The sequence below is a fragment of the Phocoena phocoena genome, chromosome 12 (assembly GCF_963924675.1).
Source record: "Phocoena phocoena chromosome 12, mPhoPho1.1, whole genome shotgun sequence".
In the NCBI taxonomy this organism is placed as follows: domain Eukaryota; kingdom Metazoa; phylum Chordata; class Mammalia; order Artiodactyla; family Phocoenidae; genus Phocoena; species Phocoena phocoena.
The window spans coordinates 47876299-47897187 of NC_089230.1; the positions used below are offsets into that span (position 1 = coordinate 47876299).

General features: G+C 36.0%; 1 protein-coding gene across 1 annotated transcript in view; it reads left to right on the forward strand.

Moving 5' to 3' along the window:
* Positions 1-20889, forward strand: part of REV3L (REV3 like, DNA directed polymerase zeta catalytic subunit) — a 184669-nt gene that overhangs the window by 87479 nt on the left and 76301 nt on the right. The window contains exons 10-13 of the mRNA XM_065888547.1: positions 82-201; positions 3162-3399; positions 15584-15726; positions 16365-20532. Coding sequence (XP_065744619.1) covers positions 82-201; positions 3162-3399; positions 15584-15726; positions 16365-20532 — 4669 coding nt within the window. The remainder of the gene's footprint in view (positions 1-81; positions 202-3161; positions 3400-15583; positions 15727-16364; positions 20533-20889) is intronic.

Consider the following 20889-nt stretch of genomic DNA (forward strand, 5'->3'; position numbering starts at 1 on the left):
CTAATTTACACAAATTCTAAACAGTAAATTTCAGATTTAGGTCATTTACTTTAATGTTTTTGTACTCTTTGTCCTCTTAAGGTCATATTAGACACAAAGTGGAGGAAGCTCTTATTAATGAAGAAGCAATTTTGAACCTCATGGAAAACAGTCAGACTTTTCAGCCTTTGACCCAAAGACTGAGTGAGTCACCAGCTTTCTGTAAGTAACAATTGTGCCGTAAATTTTCAGTGTCTTATATCAACAAAAGTGCGTATGTCAGGCAGTATTTTTTTCTTTGATTTGAAGAGGTTAATATTGCATGTTTGATAAATTCTTAGTATAAAAATGAAATCTTGCATTACGAGATGTAGTAGCTTCTTTTTTGTTTTCTACACAGCTTTTTCTGAAAAATAGTTGTGTAAGAAAATAATTCTTTTTTTTTTTTTTTTAAACTTTGTTGGGAAGAGAACCATATTGTTTTAAGGGGAAATATGCTTAATTTGAATTAAAATTCTCCAAAGTTAACATTAATAAAATACCATAATTGATTCTTTTTTGGTAAGTATCAGGAATTTCCCTGGACAATTCCTTTCGAGCTGTTAATTTTTTTTTTTTTTTTGCGGTATGCGGGCCTCTCACTGTTGTGGCCTCTCCCGTTGCGGAGCACAGGTTCCGGACGCGCAGGCTCAGCGGCCATGGCTCACGGGCCCAGCCGCTCCGCGGCATGTGGGATCTTCCCGGATCGGGGCACGAACCCGTGTCCCCTGCATTGGTAGGCGGACTCTCAACCACTGCGCCACCAGGGAAGCCCCGAGCTGTTAATTTTTGACTAGCATGTAGAACATGACAGTTATTTCTGAGTATCTTTGCATCTCCATAAATTCATTTTCATTAATATGGTAAACTATTTGCTAGATTTCATTTCAATAATTTAGTCTAAATTACTGACATTTTTCAGAAATTCATTTAAATTTTCTTTGCAAAAAGTGAGATATCATTGAACTTCATGCCTCTTGCTTTGCTTGGTATAGTGATTTTATGTTTCTTGCTCACTTTCTGTTTTTCCATTCTTACTGTATCAAATGAGGTATAGCATCAAATGTTATCCTACCTCTCTACGGTGTCTTCTCTCTGTTATTTACATTTTCATTTGAGTGGAAGATTAATTGAATGACTAGGGACAGTACCAAAATTATTGTACATAGTCATATTTCAAGAACATTTTCTATGGAGGTAGGTAGCTTTTTTCTTTTTTAAATGAATGACATGAAATACATAGAAAGAAATGATCCAAAGACCACATTTAAAAATTAATTTGAAGTTTATAATCTAAAATGCTTTATTTCTCTGAGTAAATAGATATATATATATATACCTAAATTATATTTTAGTTATAAAAAAACAAAAAAGAAATTGAAAAAGAGAGACATATCCTTATTTCATTATATTAGGCAAATATAATATATCACCAGCTGATATAATTCCACCTTGCATAAGGTTACAAAAAATGTAATCTCAGTGTTAGAGATCTGAGAGTCAAATATCTATAAATCATTTGCCAATGTTAACCATTTTTAAAGTATGAGGCAGGAAAAATTAACTGCAATTCTAGATTTAAGAAATGGATTTTTGCCAAAATGGCTCTTATAAGCAAATATCTTCAATTTTGCCTTACAGTTCGTAGCCTTACAGTTGGTAGCATGATTGAACCAGTAGCATGATTGAACCAGTTTGTTTAATGTCAACAAAGAAAACCTGAAACTTAATAGTTTAGTAAATGGGGAATATACTATCTCATTTTACAGAGAAAAAGGTTGTGTACTAGATTAGAACAAACCTCCATCTTTATGATCTTTTTTTAAAAAATAATAGCTTTTATTGGGAAATAATTCACATATTGTAAAACTCACCTTCTAACATGTACAGTTCAGTGGTTTTTAGCATTTCAGGTATTTACGCAACCATTTCCACTATCTAATTCCAGGACTTTTTTTTTTTTTCCAGGACATTTTTATCACCCTAAAAAGAAATGCAATACCCATTTGTAGTCACTTCCCATTTTTCATTCCTCTCAGCCTCTGGCAACCTCTAATCTATTTTCTCTTTTGCTGGATTTACCTATTTTCGGCATTTCATATAAACAGAATTATATAACCTTTTGTTTCTTTATTCTTTCACTTAGCATAATGTTTTCAAGATCCATTCATGTTGAGGTACATGTCAGTATTGCATTCCTTTTTACTATTGAATAATGTTGCATCATATGGATATATACCATATTTCATTTTTCCATCTTTCAGTTGATGGATATTTGGGTTGTTTCCACTTTTTTGGCCATTGGGGTAATGATGCTATGATTATTCATGTATAGGTTTTCGTGTGGACATATGTTTTCACTTCTCTTGGATACATACCTAAGAATGGAATTACTGGGTCCTCTGGTAACTCTGTGTTTAGCATTTTGAGTAGCTGCCAAACTTTTTTTCCCCAAAGCAACTGCACCATTGTACAATTCGACCAGCAGTGTATGAGGGCTCCAATTTCTTCACATCCTTGTCAACACTTGTTATTATCTGTTTTTGATTTTAGCAACCCTAGTGCACATGATGGTGATATTTCAGTGGTGGTCTTCAAGGTTTTTAAGTAATGTTATTAATCACTTTTAAAGCTCTCTTGTGTTTTGCAACTACAGGTTTTGTTTGACTGTCCTGTGAGCTAAATACAGCTTAAGAGAGGGATAAGGTGTTCACATTATCATTTTTAAGGCACTTCCTTAGCATTAATTCATATATTTATTATATATTTTATATTTAGTTTGATCACTTGTGATTATATTTGGTTTAGTGCTCCTCAACCTTGCTTGTGCAGTAGGAGATTGAGCAACTTGTTAACATGCAAATTCCTGGGCCTTACATCAGAAATTCTAATTCAGTAGGTGTGAGATGGTGTCTGGGAATTTTCTTTTTCAGGACACAAAATCATTTGTAATGCAGGTGGTCCAAAGATTACACTTTAATGGAAGAACTACATCAATACATAAATCTTTGTACCAGCTGTATCCTTTCAGCATGTGCCAACATCTGTGGTTCTTGTTGTTGTTTTATATATAATTGATCTGAATTATTGAATTATTAGGAAAATTTAAGTTGTTTGTTGGTGATGCTTCACTTGTTTTATAGTGGACAGTAGTCCTGATGAGGCTCTGGTACATCTTCTTGCTGGTTTGGAAAATGACGGATATCAGGGGGGAAGAAATAGGATGCCATCATCATGTCGTTCGTTTGGAAACAGTAAAAATCCTCAAAATAGTGATGATGAAGAAAATGAACCACAGATTGAAAAAGAAGAAATGGAGCTTAGTTTAGTAATGTCTCAGAGATGGGACAGCAATATTGAAGAACATTGTGCCAAAAAGAGGTAACTTTTTAGTTATTTCAGTTGCTTTACCTTTGGTCATTATCATTGTTCTTTAATCAGAAATTATTTCTTACTATTATTCATAATAAAAAATACCTAATAAACTAAATTGACTTCTTTGAAATCTCTTTTAAATAGTGTGTAAACTTTATATTCCAAGCAAAATAAAATTTTGGTACATTTAAAAAGATTAAACCTAACTTTATTTTTTTCTATTATTAACAAGATGTAATTGATATACACCACTGTATGAATTTTCAATGTACAGCATAATGGTTTGATTTGCATATATTATGAATTAATTACCACAACAGGTTTAGTTGTGGTAATTAATTACCATCATCTCATATAATTACAATAAAAAGAAATGGGGGAAACTTTTTATCTCCTTGTAATGAGAACTTTCATACATATCATACGTACAGCATATATATACATACGTACATATGTATCATACAGCAGTGGTAACTATAGTCACCGTGTTGTACATTATATCCCTAGTACTTATTTGTCTTATAACAAAGTTTGTGTCTTTTGATTACCTTGCTCCAATTTGTGCTCTCCTCATAAACTTAACTTAGAAATCATCTGTCTATATATATAATAGTAATATGTGGGTCATAAATGGGGCAAAATAGAAGTGCCTCCTTATCTCAGAACTTGAGGAAAAAAGAATGCCCTTTGAGAGTTAAACTCTTATGGGTTAGAGCAACAAATATAGAGTCAGCTTGAAGACAAGGAATGGCTTCTAGGTCTGATTAGATTGAAGGAGTTAAATATTAATGAATGAATGAATGTCAGAAGCAGTAACTGATATTCTGTTCCATTTCTCAAAGAAAATGAGTAAGATGGCAGTGTGGTTTTCTTTTTTTCTTTCCTTTTTACATTTTAACCTTTTTTTTTTAAGTATAGTTAATTTACAATGTTGTGTTAGTTTCAGATGTATAGCAGAGTGATTCAGTTTTTTATATATATATTCTTTTTCAGATTCTTTTCCATTATAGATTATTATAAGATATTGAATATAGTTCCCTGTGCTATACAGTAGGCCCTTATTATTTATCTGTTTTACATAAAGTAGTACGTATATGTTAATCCCAAATTCCTAATCTCCCCTCCCCCCCACTGTCCCCTTTGGTAACCATAAGTTTGTTTTCTATGTCTGTGAGTCTTTCTGTTTTGTAAATAAATTCATTCGTATCATATTTTTAAAATTTATTTATTTATTTTGGCTGTGCTGGATCTTAGTTGTGGCACGCAGGATCTTCATTGTGGCATGCAGGATCTTTAGTTGCAGCATATGGGGTCTTAGTTATGGCATGCAGACTTCTTAGTTATGGCATGTGGGATCTAGCTCCCTGACCAGGGATCACACCTGGGCCCCCTGCATTTGGAGTGTGGCGTCTTACCCACTGGACCACCAGGGAAGTCCCCATTTGTATCATATTTTAGATTCCACATATAAGTGATATTATATGATATTTGTCTTTCTCTGACTTAGTCCATCCATGCTGCTGCAGGTGGCATTATTTCATTCTTTTTTATGGCTGAGTAATATTCATATATATGTATACACGTGTGTGTGTGTGTGTGTGTGTGTGTGTGTGTGTGTGTATATTTATCCTACATCTTCTTTCCCCATTCATCTGTCGATTGACACTTAGGTGGCTTCCATGTCTTGGCTATTCTGAATAGTGCTGCTGTGAACATTGGGGTGCATGTATCTTTTTGAACTAGAGTTTTCTCCAGATATATGTCCAGGAGTGGGATTGCAGAATCATATGGTAGCTCTATTTTTAGTATTTTAAACCACCTCCATACTGTTCTCCATAGTGGCTGCACCAATCTACATTCCCACCAACAGTGTAGGAGGGTTCCTTTTTCTCCACACCCTCTGCAGCATTTATTATTTGTAGACTTTTTAATGACGGAAGTTCTGACTGCTGTGAAGTGATACCTTATTGTAGTTTCGATTTGGATTTCTCCAACAATTAGTGATATTTAGCATCTTTTCATGTGCCTGTTGGCCATCTGTATGTCTTCTTTGGAGAAATGTCTGTTTAGGTCTTCTGCTGATTGTTTGATTGGATTGTTTGGTTTTTAAAATTTCTTTTAAAATGTTTATTCATTTTATTTTAAATTTATTTATTTATGGCTGCGTTGGGTCCTCGTTGCTGCGTGTGGGCTTTCTCTAGTTGCGGTGAGTGAAGGCTACTGTTTGTTGTGTTGCGTAGGCTTCTCGTTGTGGTGGCTTTTCTTGTTGCAGAGCATGGGCTCTAGATGCGCAGGCTTCAGTAGTTGTGGCTCGTGGGCTCTAGAATGCAGGCTCAGTAGTTGTGGCATGGGCTTAGTTGCTCCATGGCACATGGGATATTCCTGGACCAGGGCTTGAACCTGTGTCCCCTGCATTGGCCAGCGGATGCTTAACCCACTGCACCACCAGGGAAGCCCTGTTGTTTTTTTTTATATTAAGCTGCATGAGCTGTTTGTATATTTTGGAAATTAAGCCCTTGTTGGTCGCATCATTTGCAGATATTTTCTCCCATTCCATAGGTTGTCTTTTCATTTTGTTTGTGGTTTCCTTTGCTGTGCAAAAGCTTTTAAGTTTAGTTAGATCCCATTTGTTTATTTTTGTTTTTATTTCTATTACTCTAAGAGATGGATCCAAAAAAATTTTGCTGCAATTTATGTCAAAGACTGTGCTATGTTTTCCTCTAGGAGTTTTATAGTATTCAGTCTCACATTCAGGTCTTTGATCCATTTTGAGTTTATTTTTGTAAATGGTGTAGAGAATGTTCTAATTTCATTCTTTTGCATGTAGCTGTCCAGTTTTCCCAGCACCACTTGTTGAAGAGACTGCCTTTTTCTCTGTTGTATATTCTTTTTTTTTTTTTTTTTTGGCAGTACACGGGCCTCTCACTGTTGTGGCCTCTCCCATTGTGGAGCACAGGCTCCAGATGTGCAGGCTCAGCAGCCATAGCTCACGGGCCCAGCTGCTCCGCAGCATGTGGGTTCTTCCCAGACCAGGGCACGAACCCGTGTCCCTTGCATCAGCCAGCGGACTCTCAACCACTGCGCCACCAGGGAAGTCCTCTGTTGTATATTCTTGCCTCCTGTGTTGTAGATTAATTGACCTTAAGTGCATGAGTGTATTTCTGGACTTTCTGTCCAGTACCATTGATCTGTGTGTGTGTTTTTGTGCCAGTACCATACTGTTTTGATTACTGTAGTTTTGTGGTATACTCTGAAGTAAGGGAGCCTGATTTCTCCAGCTCTGTTCTTCCTTCTCAAGATTGTTTGGCTCTTTGGGGTCCTTTGTGTTTCTGTACAAATTTTAAAGTTTTTTGTTCCAGTTCTCTGAAAAATGTTATTGGTAATTTGGTAGGGATTGTATTGAATCTGTAGATTGTTTTGGGTAGATGGTCATTTTTAACAACATTGATTCTGTCAATCCAAGAACACAGTGTATTTTTCCAGCTGTTTGTGTCATCTTCAGTTTCTTTCATCAGCATCATATTTTTTGGAGTACAGGTCTTTTGCCTCCTTAGGTAGGTTTATTCCTAGATATTTTATTCTTTTTGCTGTGCTGGTAAATGGAGTTGTTTCTTTAATTTCTCTTTCTGATCTTTTTTGTAAAATATATACATTTATTTATTTATTTTTGGGTCTTTGTTGCTGTGAGTGGGCTTTCTCTAGTTGTGGCAAGCGGGGGCTACTCTTTGTTGCAGTGCGCAGACTTCTCATCACGGTGGCTTCTCTTGTTGTGCAGCGCAGACTGTAGGCATGCGGGCTTCAGTAGTTGTGGCTCACGGGCTCCAGAGCACAAGCTCAGTAGTTGTGGTGCATGGGCTTAGTTGCTCTGCAGCATGTGGGATCTTCCCAGACCAGGGATCAAACCCGTGTCCCTTGCATTGTCAGGTGGATTCTTAACCACTGTGCCCCCAGGCAAGTCCTCTCTATCTGATCTTTCATTGTAAGCGTATAGAAATGCAACAGATTTCTGGTATTAATTTTGTATCCTGCAACTTTACCAAATTCATTGTTGAGCTCTAGCAGTTTTTTGGTGGCATCTTTTGGATTTTCTATGTATAGCACCGTGTCATCTGCAAACAGTGACAGTTTTACTTCTTTTCCAATTTGAATCCCTTTTTTTCTTTTTCTTCTCTGATTGCTGTGCTGGGACTTCCAAAACTATGTTGAATAAAAGTGGCAAGAGTGAGTATCCTTGTCTTGTTCCTGATCTTAGAGGAAATGCTTTCAGCTTTTAACCATTTAGTATGATGTTAGGTATGGGTTTGTTATATATGGCCTTTATTTTGTTAAGGTGTGTTCTGTCTATGCCAACTTTCTGGAGAGTTTTTATCATAAATTGATGTTGAATTTTATCAGAAGCTTTTTCTGCATCTATTGAGATGATCATATTTTTTGATCATGATCATGATTTTGATTCTTCAGTTGGTTAATGTGGTATATTACATTGATTGATTTGCATATATTGAAAAATCCTTGCATCCCTGGGGTAAATCCCACTTGATCATGGTGTATGGTATTTAATGTATTGTTGGAGTCAGCTTGCAAGTATTTTATTGAGGATTTTTGCACCTATGTTCATCAGTAATATTGGCCTATAATTTTCTTTTTATGTGATATCTTTGTCTGGTTTTTGTATCAGGGTGATGGTGGCCTCATAGAATGAGTGTGAAAGCATTCCTTCCTCTGCAGTTTTTTGGAGTAGTTTCTGAAGTGTGGGTGTTCACTCTTCTCTAAATATTAGGTAGAATTCACCAGTGAAGCCGTCTGGTCCTGGACTTTTGTTTCTTGAGAGTTTTAAAATTACTGACTCAATTTCAATACTGGTAATTGGTCTGCTCATCTTTTCTATTTCCATTTCTTTTTTTAAAAAAAATATTTATTTATTTATTTAGCTGCGTCAGGTCTTAGTTGCGGTATGCGGGATCTAGTTCCATGACCAGGGATTGAACCTGGGCCCCCTGTGTTGGGAGTGTGGAGTCCCAGCCACTGGACCACCAGGGAAGTGTTTGCATTTCTTTTAAGTTGTCCATTTTATTGGCGAGTAGTTTCTTGTAGTAGTCTCCTATGATCCTTTGTATTTCTGTGGTGTCAGTTGTATCTTCTCCTTTTTCATTTCTGATTTTATTGATTTGGGCCCTCTCCCTTTTTCTCTTGATGAATCTGGCTGAAGGTTTATCGATTTTGTTTATCTTTTCAAAGAACCAGCTTCTTAGTTTCATTGATCTTTTCTATTGTGTTTTTAGTCTCTATTTCCTTTATTTCTGCTCTGATCCTTATGATTTCTTTCCCTCTACTAACTTTGTGTTTTGTTTGTTCTTCTTTCTCTACTTAATTTAGGTGTAAGATTAGGTTGTTTATTTGAGATTTTTCTTGTTTCCTGGGGTAAGCTTGTATGGTTATCATTATAAACTTCTATCTTAGAACTGCTTTTGCTGCATCCCATAAGTTTTGGATCGTAGTATTTGCATTTGACTTTAGATATTTTTAGATTTCCTCTTTGACTTATTCAGTGATTCATTAGTTGTTTAGTAGCATATTTTTTAGCCTCTGTATGTTTGTGGTTTTTGCAGTTTTTTTCTTGTAATTGATTTCTAGCCTCATAGTGTTGTGGTTGGGAAAGATGCTGGATATGATTTCAGTTTTCTCAGATTTACCAAGGCTTGCTTTGTGGTCCATTATGTGATATATCCTTGAAAATGTTCTATGTGCACTTGAGAAGAATGTGTATTCTGTTGCTTTTGGATGGAGTGCCCTATATATATCAGTTAAGTGCATCTGGTCTAGTATGTCATTTAAGGCCTGTGTTTCCTTACTGGTTTTCTGTCTGGATGATCTGTCCATTGATGAAAGTGAGGTGTTAAAGTCTCCCACTATTATTCTGTTCCTGTCAATTTCTCCTTTTATGCCTGTTAACATTTGCTTTATATTTTGAGGTGCTCCTATGTTGGGTGCATATATATTTGTAATTGTTGTATCTTCTTGGATTGATCCTTTGATCATTATGTAGTATCCTTCTTTGTCTCTTATAACATCTTTATTTTAAAGTCTATTTTGTCTGATGTAAGTATTGCGACTCTGGCTTTCCTTTGATTTCCATTTGTGTGGAATACCTCTTTCCATACCCTCACTTTCAGTCTGTATGTGTCTCTGGATCTGAAGTGAGTCTCTTGTAGGCATCATATATACAGGTCCTGTTTTTGTATCCATTCAGCCAGTCTGTGTCTTTTGGTTAGAGCATTTAGTCCGCTTTCATTTAAGGTATTCACTGATATATATGTTCTTATTGCCATTTTGTTAATTGTTTTGGATTTGTTTTTGTAGGTCTTTTTTTCCCCTTTCTTTTGTTCTCTTGTGATTTGATGACTGTCTTTAGTGTTATGTTTGGATTCCTTTTTCTTTTTTGTGTGTATATTATAGTTTTTTTGTTTTGTGGTTACCATGAGATTTTTGTATAGCAGTCTGTATACATACATGCTTATTTTGAGTTGCTGATCTCTTAATTTCAAATGCATTTTAGATACACTCTGTATTTGTACTCTCCTCCTGTCATGATTACTATTTTTGATATTATATTTTACATGTAATTGTTTTATGTATACCGTAACTGCTTATTGTGGATACAACTGATTTTACTACTTTTGTCTTTTAACCTCCCTACTAGCTTTGTGTGTGGATGATTTCCTACCTTTGTTGTATGTTTGCTTTTACCAGTGAGCTTTTCCATTTTGTCATTTTCTTTCTTCCAGTTGTAGCCTTTTCTGCCTAGAGAAGTTCCTTTAGCATTTGTTGTAAAGTTGGTTTGGTGGTGCTGAATTCTTCTGGCTTTTGCTTGTCTATAAAGCTTTTGATTTCTCCGTCAAATCAAAGAACTTTGCTGGGTAGAGTATTCTTGGGTGTAGGTTTTTCTCTTTCATCACTTTTAAGTATATTGTGCCACTTCCTTCTGGCCTGCAGAGTTTCTGCTGAAAAATCAGCTGATAGCCTTATGGGAGTACCCTTGTATGTTATTTGTTGCTTTTCCCATGTTGTTTTTAATATTTTATCTTTAATTTTTGTCAGTTTGATTACTGTGTGTCTCAGTGTGTTCCTCCTTGGGTTAATCCTGTTCTCTTCAAATATTCTCTCATGCTCTTGCTCTCTGTCTTCTCCTTCTGGACCCCTATAATGCAAAAATTAGCACTCTTGATGTTGTCCTAGAGGTCTCTTAAACTGTCCTCATGTCTTTTTTTTTTTTTCTTTTTTCTTTTTTCTGTTCAGCAGCAGTGATTTCCAGTACTTTGTCTTCCAGTTCAGTGATCCATTTTTCTTCCTCATTTAGTCCACTGTTGATTCCTTCTTGTGTTTTTTTCTTTTCAGTTATATTCGTCAATTCTGTTTGATTGCTCTTTATATTTTCTAATTCTTTTTTAAAAACTTCTAATTTCTCATTATCTGCATCCATTCTTCTCCTGAGTTTTTTGATCATCACTCTGAACTCTTCCTCAGGTAGACTGCCTATCTCCATGTCACTTAGTTCTTCTTCTGGGGTTTTATCTTTTTCCTTCATGTGAAACATATTCCTCTGTCTTCTCATTTTGTCTAAATTGCTATTTGTATTTTTATGTATGTGGTAGGTTAGTTACATTTCTCAACCTTGGAGAAGTGGCCCATTGTAGGAGATGTTGTATGCATCCCAGCAGTGCACTCCCCTCTCATCACTCAAGGGCCCAGGTCCAGGTGGTCCCAGGGTAGTGTCTAGTCTGCATTTGCAGACTTGGTCTTGCTTGAAGTTTTCTTGCTGCTGGTGTCTGCCTCCCGGTGTGTGAGGCTGGTCTGGAGGCTTGTACAGGCTTCCTGTTGGGAGGGGCCAGTGCCTGCCCACTGGTGGTTGGAGCTCGGTCTTGACCCGCTGGTGGGCAGGACTGTGTTTAGCGCCTCGTCTAGAGGTGGCTGTGGGCTCAGGAAGTCCTTATGCAGCCTGTCTGCTGATGGATGGGGCTATGTCCCCACCCAGTTTGTTGTTAGCCTGAGGCGTCCCAGCACTGGAACCTAAAGGCTGTTGGGTGGGCCTAGGTCTTGGTGCCAAGATGTCAACCTCCAGGAGAGTTCACACAGATGAATGCTCCCCGATATGTCTGCCACCAGTGCCTGTGTCCCAGGGTGAGACACAGCTACCCCCTGCTTCCCCAGGAGACCCTCCCAGACCAGCAGGTAGGTCTGGCCCAGGCTCCTATCAAATTACTGTTTTTGCTCTTGGTCCCAGTGTGTGTGAGATTTTGTGTGCGCTGTTTAAGACCGAAGTCTCTGTTTCCCCCAATCCTGCAGAGTTTCTGCAATCAAGCCCTGCTGGCCTTCAAAACCAAATGCTCTGGTGGCTCCTGTTTCCAATGCCAGACCTCTAGGCTGGGGGAGCTGACATGGGGCTCAAACCTCTCTAATATAATTATTCTCCAGTTTGTGGGTCCCCCACCCAAGCGGTATGGGACTTGATTATACTGTAAGTCTACCCCTCATACGCAGCTCACTGTGGTTCCTTCTTTATGTCTTTAGTTGTAGAAGATCTTTTCTTGTGCGTTCCTGTCTTTTTCATCAATGATTGTTCTGCAGTTAGTTATGATTTTGGTATGCTCGTGAGAGGAGGTGAGCTTAGTGTCCTACTCTGCCATCTTGGCCACTCTCCTTGGCAGTGTGTTTTTCTAAATCAGTTTCTTGTGAGCTTGATTGATTTGAGTCTGCCCCTGAGCTGTATGCTCTGTGTGTGGAAAAAAATTGGGCCTTTGAGCTTAAAACACTGAGTGTGCCTCTACTTCAAACTTCTGTAGGCAGTACTAAAACTTCTAAAGTCTGTTTTTGAAAGATGAATGAGATTAACCTATATATCATATTTACACACATATGTATTACATATATACATATATAGTATTATAAGTATATATGTAATGTAGCTCTAGTTTCTCAACATTACCTGATATAAAAAAATAAATTTTCTGATACCATCTCCTGTTATCTGAGTTTATATCAGAACCCTCTCTTCTATATTTTCACAGTATGCTCCTACAAAGAATTCCATTTTTATTCTGTGAGTAGGAAATTCCAAACCTGTGAAATATTATTTCATACTTCCTTCCTAGTTTCACATACTGAGTTCCCTTTGCTGTCACAGTGTTAAATCGGTCAAAGACTCAGCTCCTTGACCTTTGAAGACCTAATTTTACCTGAGCCAGACAGAATCAATGTTCTATTTCCTGATAGATTTGACCCTCAGCAGTGTCACAAAAATTCCTTTTGCTGATATTTCCTAATCTGTTAAAAAAAAGGGGGGGGGGTTGAAAGGCATACAATTTCTTGTAGCTATTCTATAAATATTTTTGTCAATTTTTTTCTGTATAAACTTTATAAATCTTTTTATGAAATATCCTGTTCAGAAATTCCTCAACCACAACAACATCTTTTGGAGCATAAGCAATCCTAAATGATAATAGACAGTGGTATAAAATGGCTTTGTTCTTGTGTCTCTGGTTCTTATTTCTGGAATGACACCACTTTGCCATCAACTTCTGGAAGTTTGTAACTTCAGTGTCATTTAATTTGCTCTCCTTTACACCTCTATTAGTTGTTAAGCCTATCCAGTTTAAGCCTTCATTATTATTTATCTGGAATACTATGAAATCACTTTTTAACTGGTCTGCTTGCTTCTAGTTCTGCTCCCCTGTAATAGGGGTGATACTTACGATTATTAAACACTTTGTGGGCACTTAGAGAAGCAGAGAATATCAAGACCCTTCATGAGTTCAAGTCATGCTCTACTGCCTTTATGTCCATTTTAAATATGGTTACTTAGAGAAATGTAATAATCATATTGAGTCTTAATTTCAGCCAGATATTTAACAAAGTCTTACATAGCATCCTTGTGGATAAGGAGTATACGTGGTAATAGTGACTGATTAGGTAGGTTCACAGAGAACTTGCATGATTTTGCATTCAAAAACCACTTAAATGCTGCTGTGTGCCACGTTTCATGCTAGATTGAATTCAGATTGTCAGAAACATTGGAGATTGGTAATTCATTGAATGACAAAATATAGATTCGAAAATATCTTGAAACTAAAAAGATGATGCCTAATAAAGTGTAGAGTCATAGGTTTTATGTTCAATCAGTCAGCTTCACAAATATAGACTAGATAGACCTATGATTCATTCTGGGCTTAACAATTTCTGTGGGAAGGTCATAAGTTTTACTTTATTAAGAGCACAATAAATCTGTAGTGTTGTATGGTTGCCAAAACAGTGAATTTGATTATTGTCTACCAGCTGTACCTGGGGTAACATTTATTATTCTGACAGATTTTGGATTTTATTAGTAAAATAATTACAGTATTTATTGATGTATTTAAATCTTGCTATAATAAATAGGATTGCTTCTTCTATATTTTAGCTAAATTTGTTGACTGATATTTTTATTTGATCATGTGGCATTTCATGATGCATTTTTCTTACTTCCATTTGTTTTTTTCTTCATTGTTCTTTCATTGTTTTGTTTTGATATTGTCCATTTGATTTTTACCTTCAACCTATTATTAGCATTTCTTCTACAGTTTCTTAGATTATACCTGGTTTAGCTATTTATACTTTCATGCCCATATTAAGTAGATACACATTCAGATATGTAACATTTTTATAAAATCACCATCTCCTTGTTCCCAGTGGTGCCAACATGTTTAAAATAATAGGCCTGGTTTATCCCATGATTAATTAATGCTTGTGTGTTCATTGACTGGACCAATTCTGTGAAAACCAACCCCAGATTAACCTTGGAAAAACAATCCTGAACATTTTATACATGTATATTAAAGAGAGATTGAATAATAGAAGTATATTGTCTAGAAGAGGAGTCATTTAATTCTATTGATACTTGTATATTGAATATTATATTCCTCCTGAGTACCATATTTTAAGAATACTGAAAAAGGAAAGGAAAGGGAAAGAAGAGGAAGAAAACTAGAAGGATTTGTTAACACTGTCACTTTTAAAGAACAGGAGAAAGAATAGATAATGTTTGGTCTAATTAAAGAGGAACTATGGAACAAATGATAATGCCTTCAAATATTTTAAAGGTTATCATGTGGAACATGGCATAGACCTTGCTACATATGGCTACATAGCACAAAGGCAGGAATGAAAGATTTTTGTGTAATATAGGAAGAAAATTACTAACAATTAGAGGCATTAATAACAGAAAAGATTACCCTGTGAGACAGCAAGCCCTTTATACTGAGAATATAAAAGTGGAGATTGTAGGGTCTGTTAAAAATAAGATTTTTGCATTGCATAGAAAGCTAGACTAGATGACCTCTAATAACTCTTTCATCTCTTAAGAGTGATTTTAGGACAAATTGTGATTTGGGGAAGGCTTAATGGAAAAACTGTTCCATGTATAATAAAGCAATATTTTCAAATTTTCAAGACAAGTGAAAGAAAAAATTAGGTATGGATAGAAAGTAAGTTTGCCCATCCAGATAGAAGGGAAAGTATCAAGCTAGGATCTAGTGAAAAATTTAAATCAATATGACATGAAACTTCAGGAGAGTATCCATCTGGGTATCACAGTCCATCTGCATTCCTCAGCAACCCTACTTTATAGCCACTGCTGGGATTGACTCAACACCTGTACTGCTTCCTATCCTGTCTCTGATCCCTTTTATTTGCTCTTTCAGCCCTGACCTGAATACCCCCTTGCCTATCTTTTTGTTTATTTTTTCCAATTAATAATGTAGTGATTGTGTATTTATAGACTTCTTAAAATATGCTAGGATGCCACCTTTTTAGAAATTACCAGGTTCTCACCCAAGCTATTATGTGTATATCTAATGATAAGCTGAGGGGGAGAATATAAGGAAGAACATAATTAGATATGATAATCCAGGATATTGTGGAGCTATGAATACAGGAATGATGGTGTCTTCTGGCTCACATGAAATGGATTATACAGTCTACTTACAATAACTTTTGGTAGGGCATGATACCAAAGCAAAGTAAATCTGCTTTTCTTTTTTAAGTTATTTTCAGATCCTGTTTATTCAGTTTTACTATTATAGGATCAAATTAGGCAAATTGAGTCTGACGTGCTTTTTTCTAAGGCTCATACTCACTGGTGAATCTTAATATTCTCTAGATCACTGTGCAGAAATACCCATAGAAGCTCAACAGAAGAAGATGATTCATCTTCAGAAGAAGAAATGGAATGGAGTAATAACAGTTTGCTTCTAGCCAATCTTTCTATACCTCAGTTAGATGGAACTGCAGATGAAAATAGTGGTAAGTAAAGTAGTCTACTGTATTTCATTATTTAGGGGCAGAAAATATATTTGATTTTGAAAAATATAATCACACTCTCTACATAGTTGGCTAAGTGAGGCTATGACAATACTGTTAGATTTTGTCCTTCTGCAGGATGATTTCTTTTGAGAGAATGTAGATATATGATTTTTTCTCATTTCTAAGAGTATAGCATTTATTAATCACTGATTTAGAGCTTTATAAACTTTAATCAGTTTATCGTCATAACATTTAAGTAGCATAGGAAACTATAAGAAATATGCTCAGCTTATTTGAAGTGATAATGCAAAGACATGTTACTTAATGGAAAATTTTGAAGGTGACAGTATTTTCCCCCTTATTCTCCCAAAAGACATGAATATTGATATCATCTATTTCTGATCAAAGAAATATGTGTTTAAAATAATGACTACTAATCAAATGTAACTGACTCTTGATTTTTTAGATTATGGTATTATCCTAATGATAAGAATGACCTTTTTGTTGAGATAACTGTTTTAAACATACGAATTTAATTTCATATAATTTCTTTCATGGTGATAGTATCATGGTATGGGAAAATATTTTAAAAATTAAAAGGGTGGAAGTGAAGTAAATTCTTTTTTCCCCCATTTCAGACAATCCACTGAACAATGAAAATTCTAGAACCCACTCTTCTGTGATTGCAACAAGCAAGCTATCAGTAAAACCTTCCATCTTTCACAAAGATGCTGCTACATTAGAACCCCCATCTTCCGCTAAGATTACCTTTCAGTGTAAACACACAAGTGCCCTTTCTTCCCATGTTTTGAACAAGGAAGATTTAATTGAAGACCTTTCACAGCCAAACAACCTAGAGAAAAGTCTAGATCATTCAGTTGCTTCTTTTGCAAATGAAAGCACTTACTCTATGAAATACCCTGGGTCTTTAAGCAGTACTGTCCATTCAGAAAACTCTCACAAAGAGAGTAGTAAGAAAGATGTCCTCCCAGTATCTTCCTGTGAAAGTAGTATTTTTGATTATGAAGAAGATATTCCATCTGTTACAAGACAAGTACCAAGTAGAAAGTATACAAACATTAGAAAAATTGATAAGGATGCCCCTTTTATACATATGAACCGTCACACTAACGAAAATACATTGGGCAAAAATTCTTTCAACTTTTCTGACTTAAATCATTCAAAAAGTAAATTATCCTCTGAAGGAAATGAAAAAGGAAACAGCACAGTTCTGAATAGTTTATTCCCTTCATCACTAACTGAAAATTGTGAATTGCTGTCATGCTCAGGGGAGAATAGAACTATGGTGCATTCTCTTGATAGCATTGCTGATGAAAGTGGACTAAATAAACTTAAAATTAGATATGAAGAATTTCAAGAACATAAACCAGAAAAACCAAGCCTCAGCCAGCAAGCAGCACATTATATGTTTTTTCCCAGTGTTGTTCTTTCTAATTGTCTCAGTAGGCCACAAAAACTCTCTCCTGTCACATATAAACTACATCCTAGCAATAAACAGTCCCGGTTAAAAATGAATAAAAAGAAGCTTGTAGGTCATCGAGAGAATTCTGCCGGAACTACTGAGACTGGATCCTCAAAAGATAATTGTATACAAAATAATCCTTGTGATAGTAATTCTGAGAAGGATAACGTATTGGCCAGTGATTTAATTAAGGCCAGCCGTGGAGCTTTTGAAAATAAAACATCTACAGACAGTTTTGTAGACTGTCACTTTGGAGAAGGAGCCTTAGAAACTGAGCAGTCCTTTGGATTGTATGGAAATAAATACACACTTAGAGCCAAACGCAAGGTAAATTATGAGAATGAAGATAGTGAGTCAAGTTTTATAACACACAACTCAAAAATTAGCCTACCTCATCCCATGGAAATTGGTGAAAGTTTAGATGGAACTCTCAAATCTCGAAAACGCAGAAAAATGTCTAAAAAGCTGCCCCCTGTCATCATAAAGTATATTATCATTAATAGATTTAGAGGGAGGAAAAATATGCTTGTAAAGCTAGGAAAAATAGACTCTAAAGAAAAACAAGTAATATTAACAGAAGAAAAAATGGAACTGTATAAAAAGCTTGCACCTTTGAAGGATTTTTGGCCAAAAGTTCCTGACTCCCCTGCAACCAAATATCCTATTTATCCACTAACACCAAAGAAAAGTCACAGAAGAAAATCAAAACATAAGTCTGCTAAGAAAAAAACTGGTAAGCAACAAAGGACAAACAGTGAAAATATTAAAAGAACTTTGTCTTTCAGGAAAAAACGGTCACATGCTATTCTTTCTCCCCCCTCACCATCTTACAATGCTGAAACCGAAGACTGTGACTTAAATTATAGTGATGTTATGTCTAAACTAGGTTTTCTTTCTGAGAGAAGCACAAGTCCCATAAACTCTTCTCCACCTCGCTGCTGGTCTCCCACAGATCCAAGAGCTGAAGAAATTATGGCTGCTGCCAATAAAGAAGCAATGCTTTTTAAGGGTCCTAATGCATATAATAGCAAGACTGTTAATTCCCGTATAGGAAAAAATAGTCGAGCAAGAACGCAGGTTAAGAAATCAAAAACAAAGCTTGTTAATCCCTCTGTAGTTACTAAGAAAAGGAACAAACGAAATCAGACAAATAAACTAGTAGATGATGGAAAAAAGAAACCAAGAGCAAAACAGAAACAAAAAGTAAACGAGAAAACTACACCAAGAAAACACATAACACTAAAAGATGAGAAATTAAAATCTCAAGCTGGTGCAGAAGTTAAGTTCGTGCTGAAACATCAGAATGTGTCTGAGACCTCAAATAGTTCTGGAGGCTCTCAACTACTTTTTAATCAGAAAGATGTGTCACTAATGGGCTCTGCTATAGATCATCCCCTTTCTGCTCCCCTCCCCACTGGAATTCATGCACAACAGAATTTATCTGGCTGCTTTTCTTCTTTCCTAGAAAGCAAGAAGCCTGTAGATTTGCAGGCATTCCCCAGTCCACAAGATGATTTGCATTCATCAGTTGTTTGTAGTTCTTTGGGACCTGGAATCTCAAAAATTAATGTTCAGCAGTCTCATAATCAAAATGCTATGTTTACTCTAAAAGAATCAACCTTGATTCAAAGAAATATATTTGACCTTTCAAACCATTTGTCTCAGGTAGCACAGAATACACAGATGTCTTCTGGTGTCATGTCTCCAAAGATAGAAGAGAATGCAAATGTACAAAAAAACTATTTGTCATCTCTTGGAAAGTTAAACGAATATCGTAATTCCGTAGAATCAAAGCCAGACCAGACGTATGCCCCTAATTTTTTGCATTGCAAAGACAGTCAGCAGCAGATTGTGTGCATGGCAGAACAGTCAAAGCACAGTGAAATTTTTTCTCCAGGTAAAGCAGCTTCAGAGGAAAGTCAGATGCCTAATAATTGCTTTGTAACTTCCTTGAGAAGCCCAATCAAACAAATAACATGGGAGCAAAATCAAAGGGGATTTATTTTAGATATGTCAAATTTTAAACCTGAAAGGGTAAAGCAAAGGTCATTGTCAGAAGCAATTTCACAAACCAAAGCACTTTCTCAGTGTAGAAATCGAAATGTGTCAACACCTTCAACGTTTGGTGAAGGACAGTCTGGACTGGCAGTTCTAAAAGAATTGTTACAGAAAAGACAGCAGAAAGCACAGAATGCAAATAGTATGCAAGACCCATTATCTAATAAACAGCAACCAAACAAAAATATCTCTCATTCCCTTGAGCATAACAAATCAATTAAACGAACACGATCAGTAACATCTCCAAGAAAACCTCGAACTCCCAGAAGTACAAAACCTAAAGAAAAAATTCCCAAACTTCTTAAAGTAGACTCTCTGAATTTACCAACCTCTGGCCAGTTGGATAACTCCCTATCGGATGATAGTCCCATCTTTTTTTCAGATCCAGGATTTGAAAGTTGTTATTCACTTGAAGATAGCTTGTCTCCTGAACATAATTATAATTTTGATATTAATACAATAGGTCAAACTGGATTTTGTAGCTTTTATTCTGGAAGTCAGTTTGTCCCAGCTGATCAGAATTTGCCTCAAAAGTTCCTGAGTGATGCAGTTCAGGATCTTTTCCCAGGACAAACTGTAGAAAAAACTGAATTTTTAAGTCATGATAACCAGAAGTGTGATGAAGACAAACATCATGCCTCAGACTCAACCTCATGGATTAGATCTGGTACTCTAAGTCCTGAATTGTTTGAGAAATCATCCGTAGATAGCAATGAGAATCATCGCCACAATCAGTGGAAAAATACCTTTCATCCTCTAACAACTCGGCCTAATTCAATAATGGAGTCTTTCTGTGTCCAGCAGTCAGAGGATTGTCTAAATGAAAAATCTAGATTGAATAGGAGTTCAGTAAGCAAAGAAGTGTTTCTTAGCCTCTCACAGCCAGGCAATTCAGACTGGATTCAAAGTCATACCAGAAAAGAAATGGGACAGTCTCTTGATGCAGTCAATACCTCTTTTACTACAATACTATCTTCCCCTGATGGTGAACTTGTAGATGCAGCCTCTGAAGATTTGGAATTGTATGTTTCAAGAAACAATGATATGTTGACACCAACTCCTGATAGTTCACCAAGGTCTACCAGCTCTCCCTCACAATCTAAAAATGGCAGTTTCACCCCTCGAACTGCTCACATTCTGAAACCACTTATGTCCCCACCAAGCAGGGAAGAAATTATGGCAACTTTGTTGGATCATGACCTTTCAGAAACTATTTACCAGGAACCATTTTGCAGTAATCCTTCTGATGTACCAGAAAAGCCCAGGTAATCAGAATTATTTTTTCCCCTTGGGTTGCTCTGAATAATTATAATGTATGTAACAACATTTGGTACCTGACTACTACTTTTTTGGCTGTGATATTTGTAAGTATATCATTGTGAAAACAATTTATAATTATGGACATATTAAGAAAATTCACTAACTAGCTGGACAGTTGCACCTAGAGAAATTTATTTAAGTTGATCAGTGTTGGTCTTGGACCTACTATTATTTTGCACTGCGTCAACATTAAGGATTAGAGGCTCACTATGACATGATGCCAAATTAAGAAGGATGTCATAATACTTAATTCATAATACTTATAAAAGTATTATAATTATTTTAAAGATGGTATTTATTTC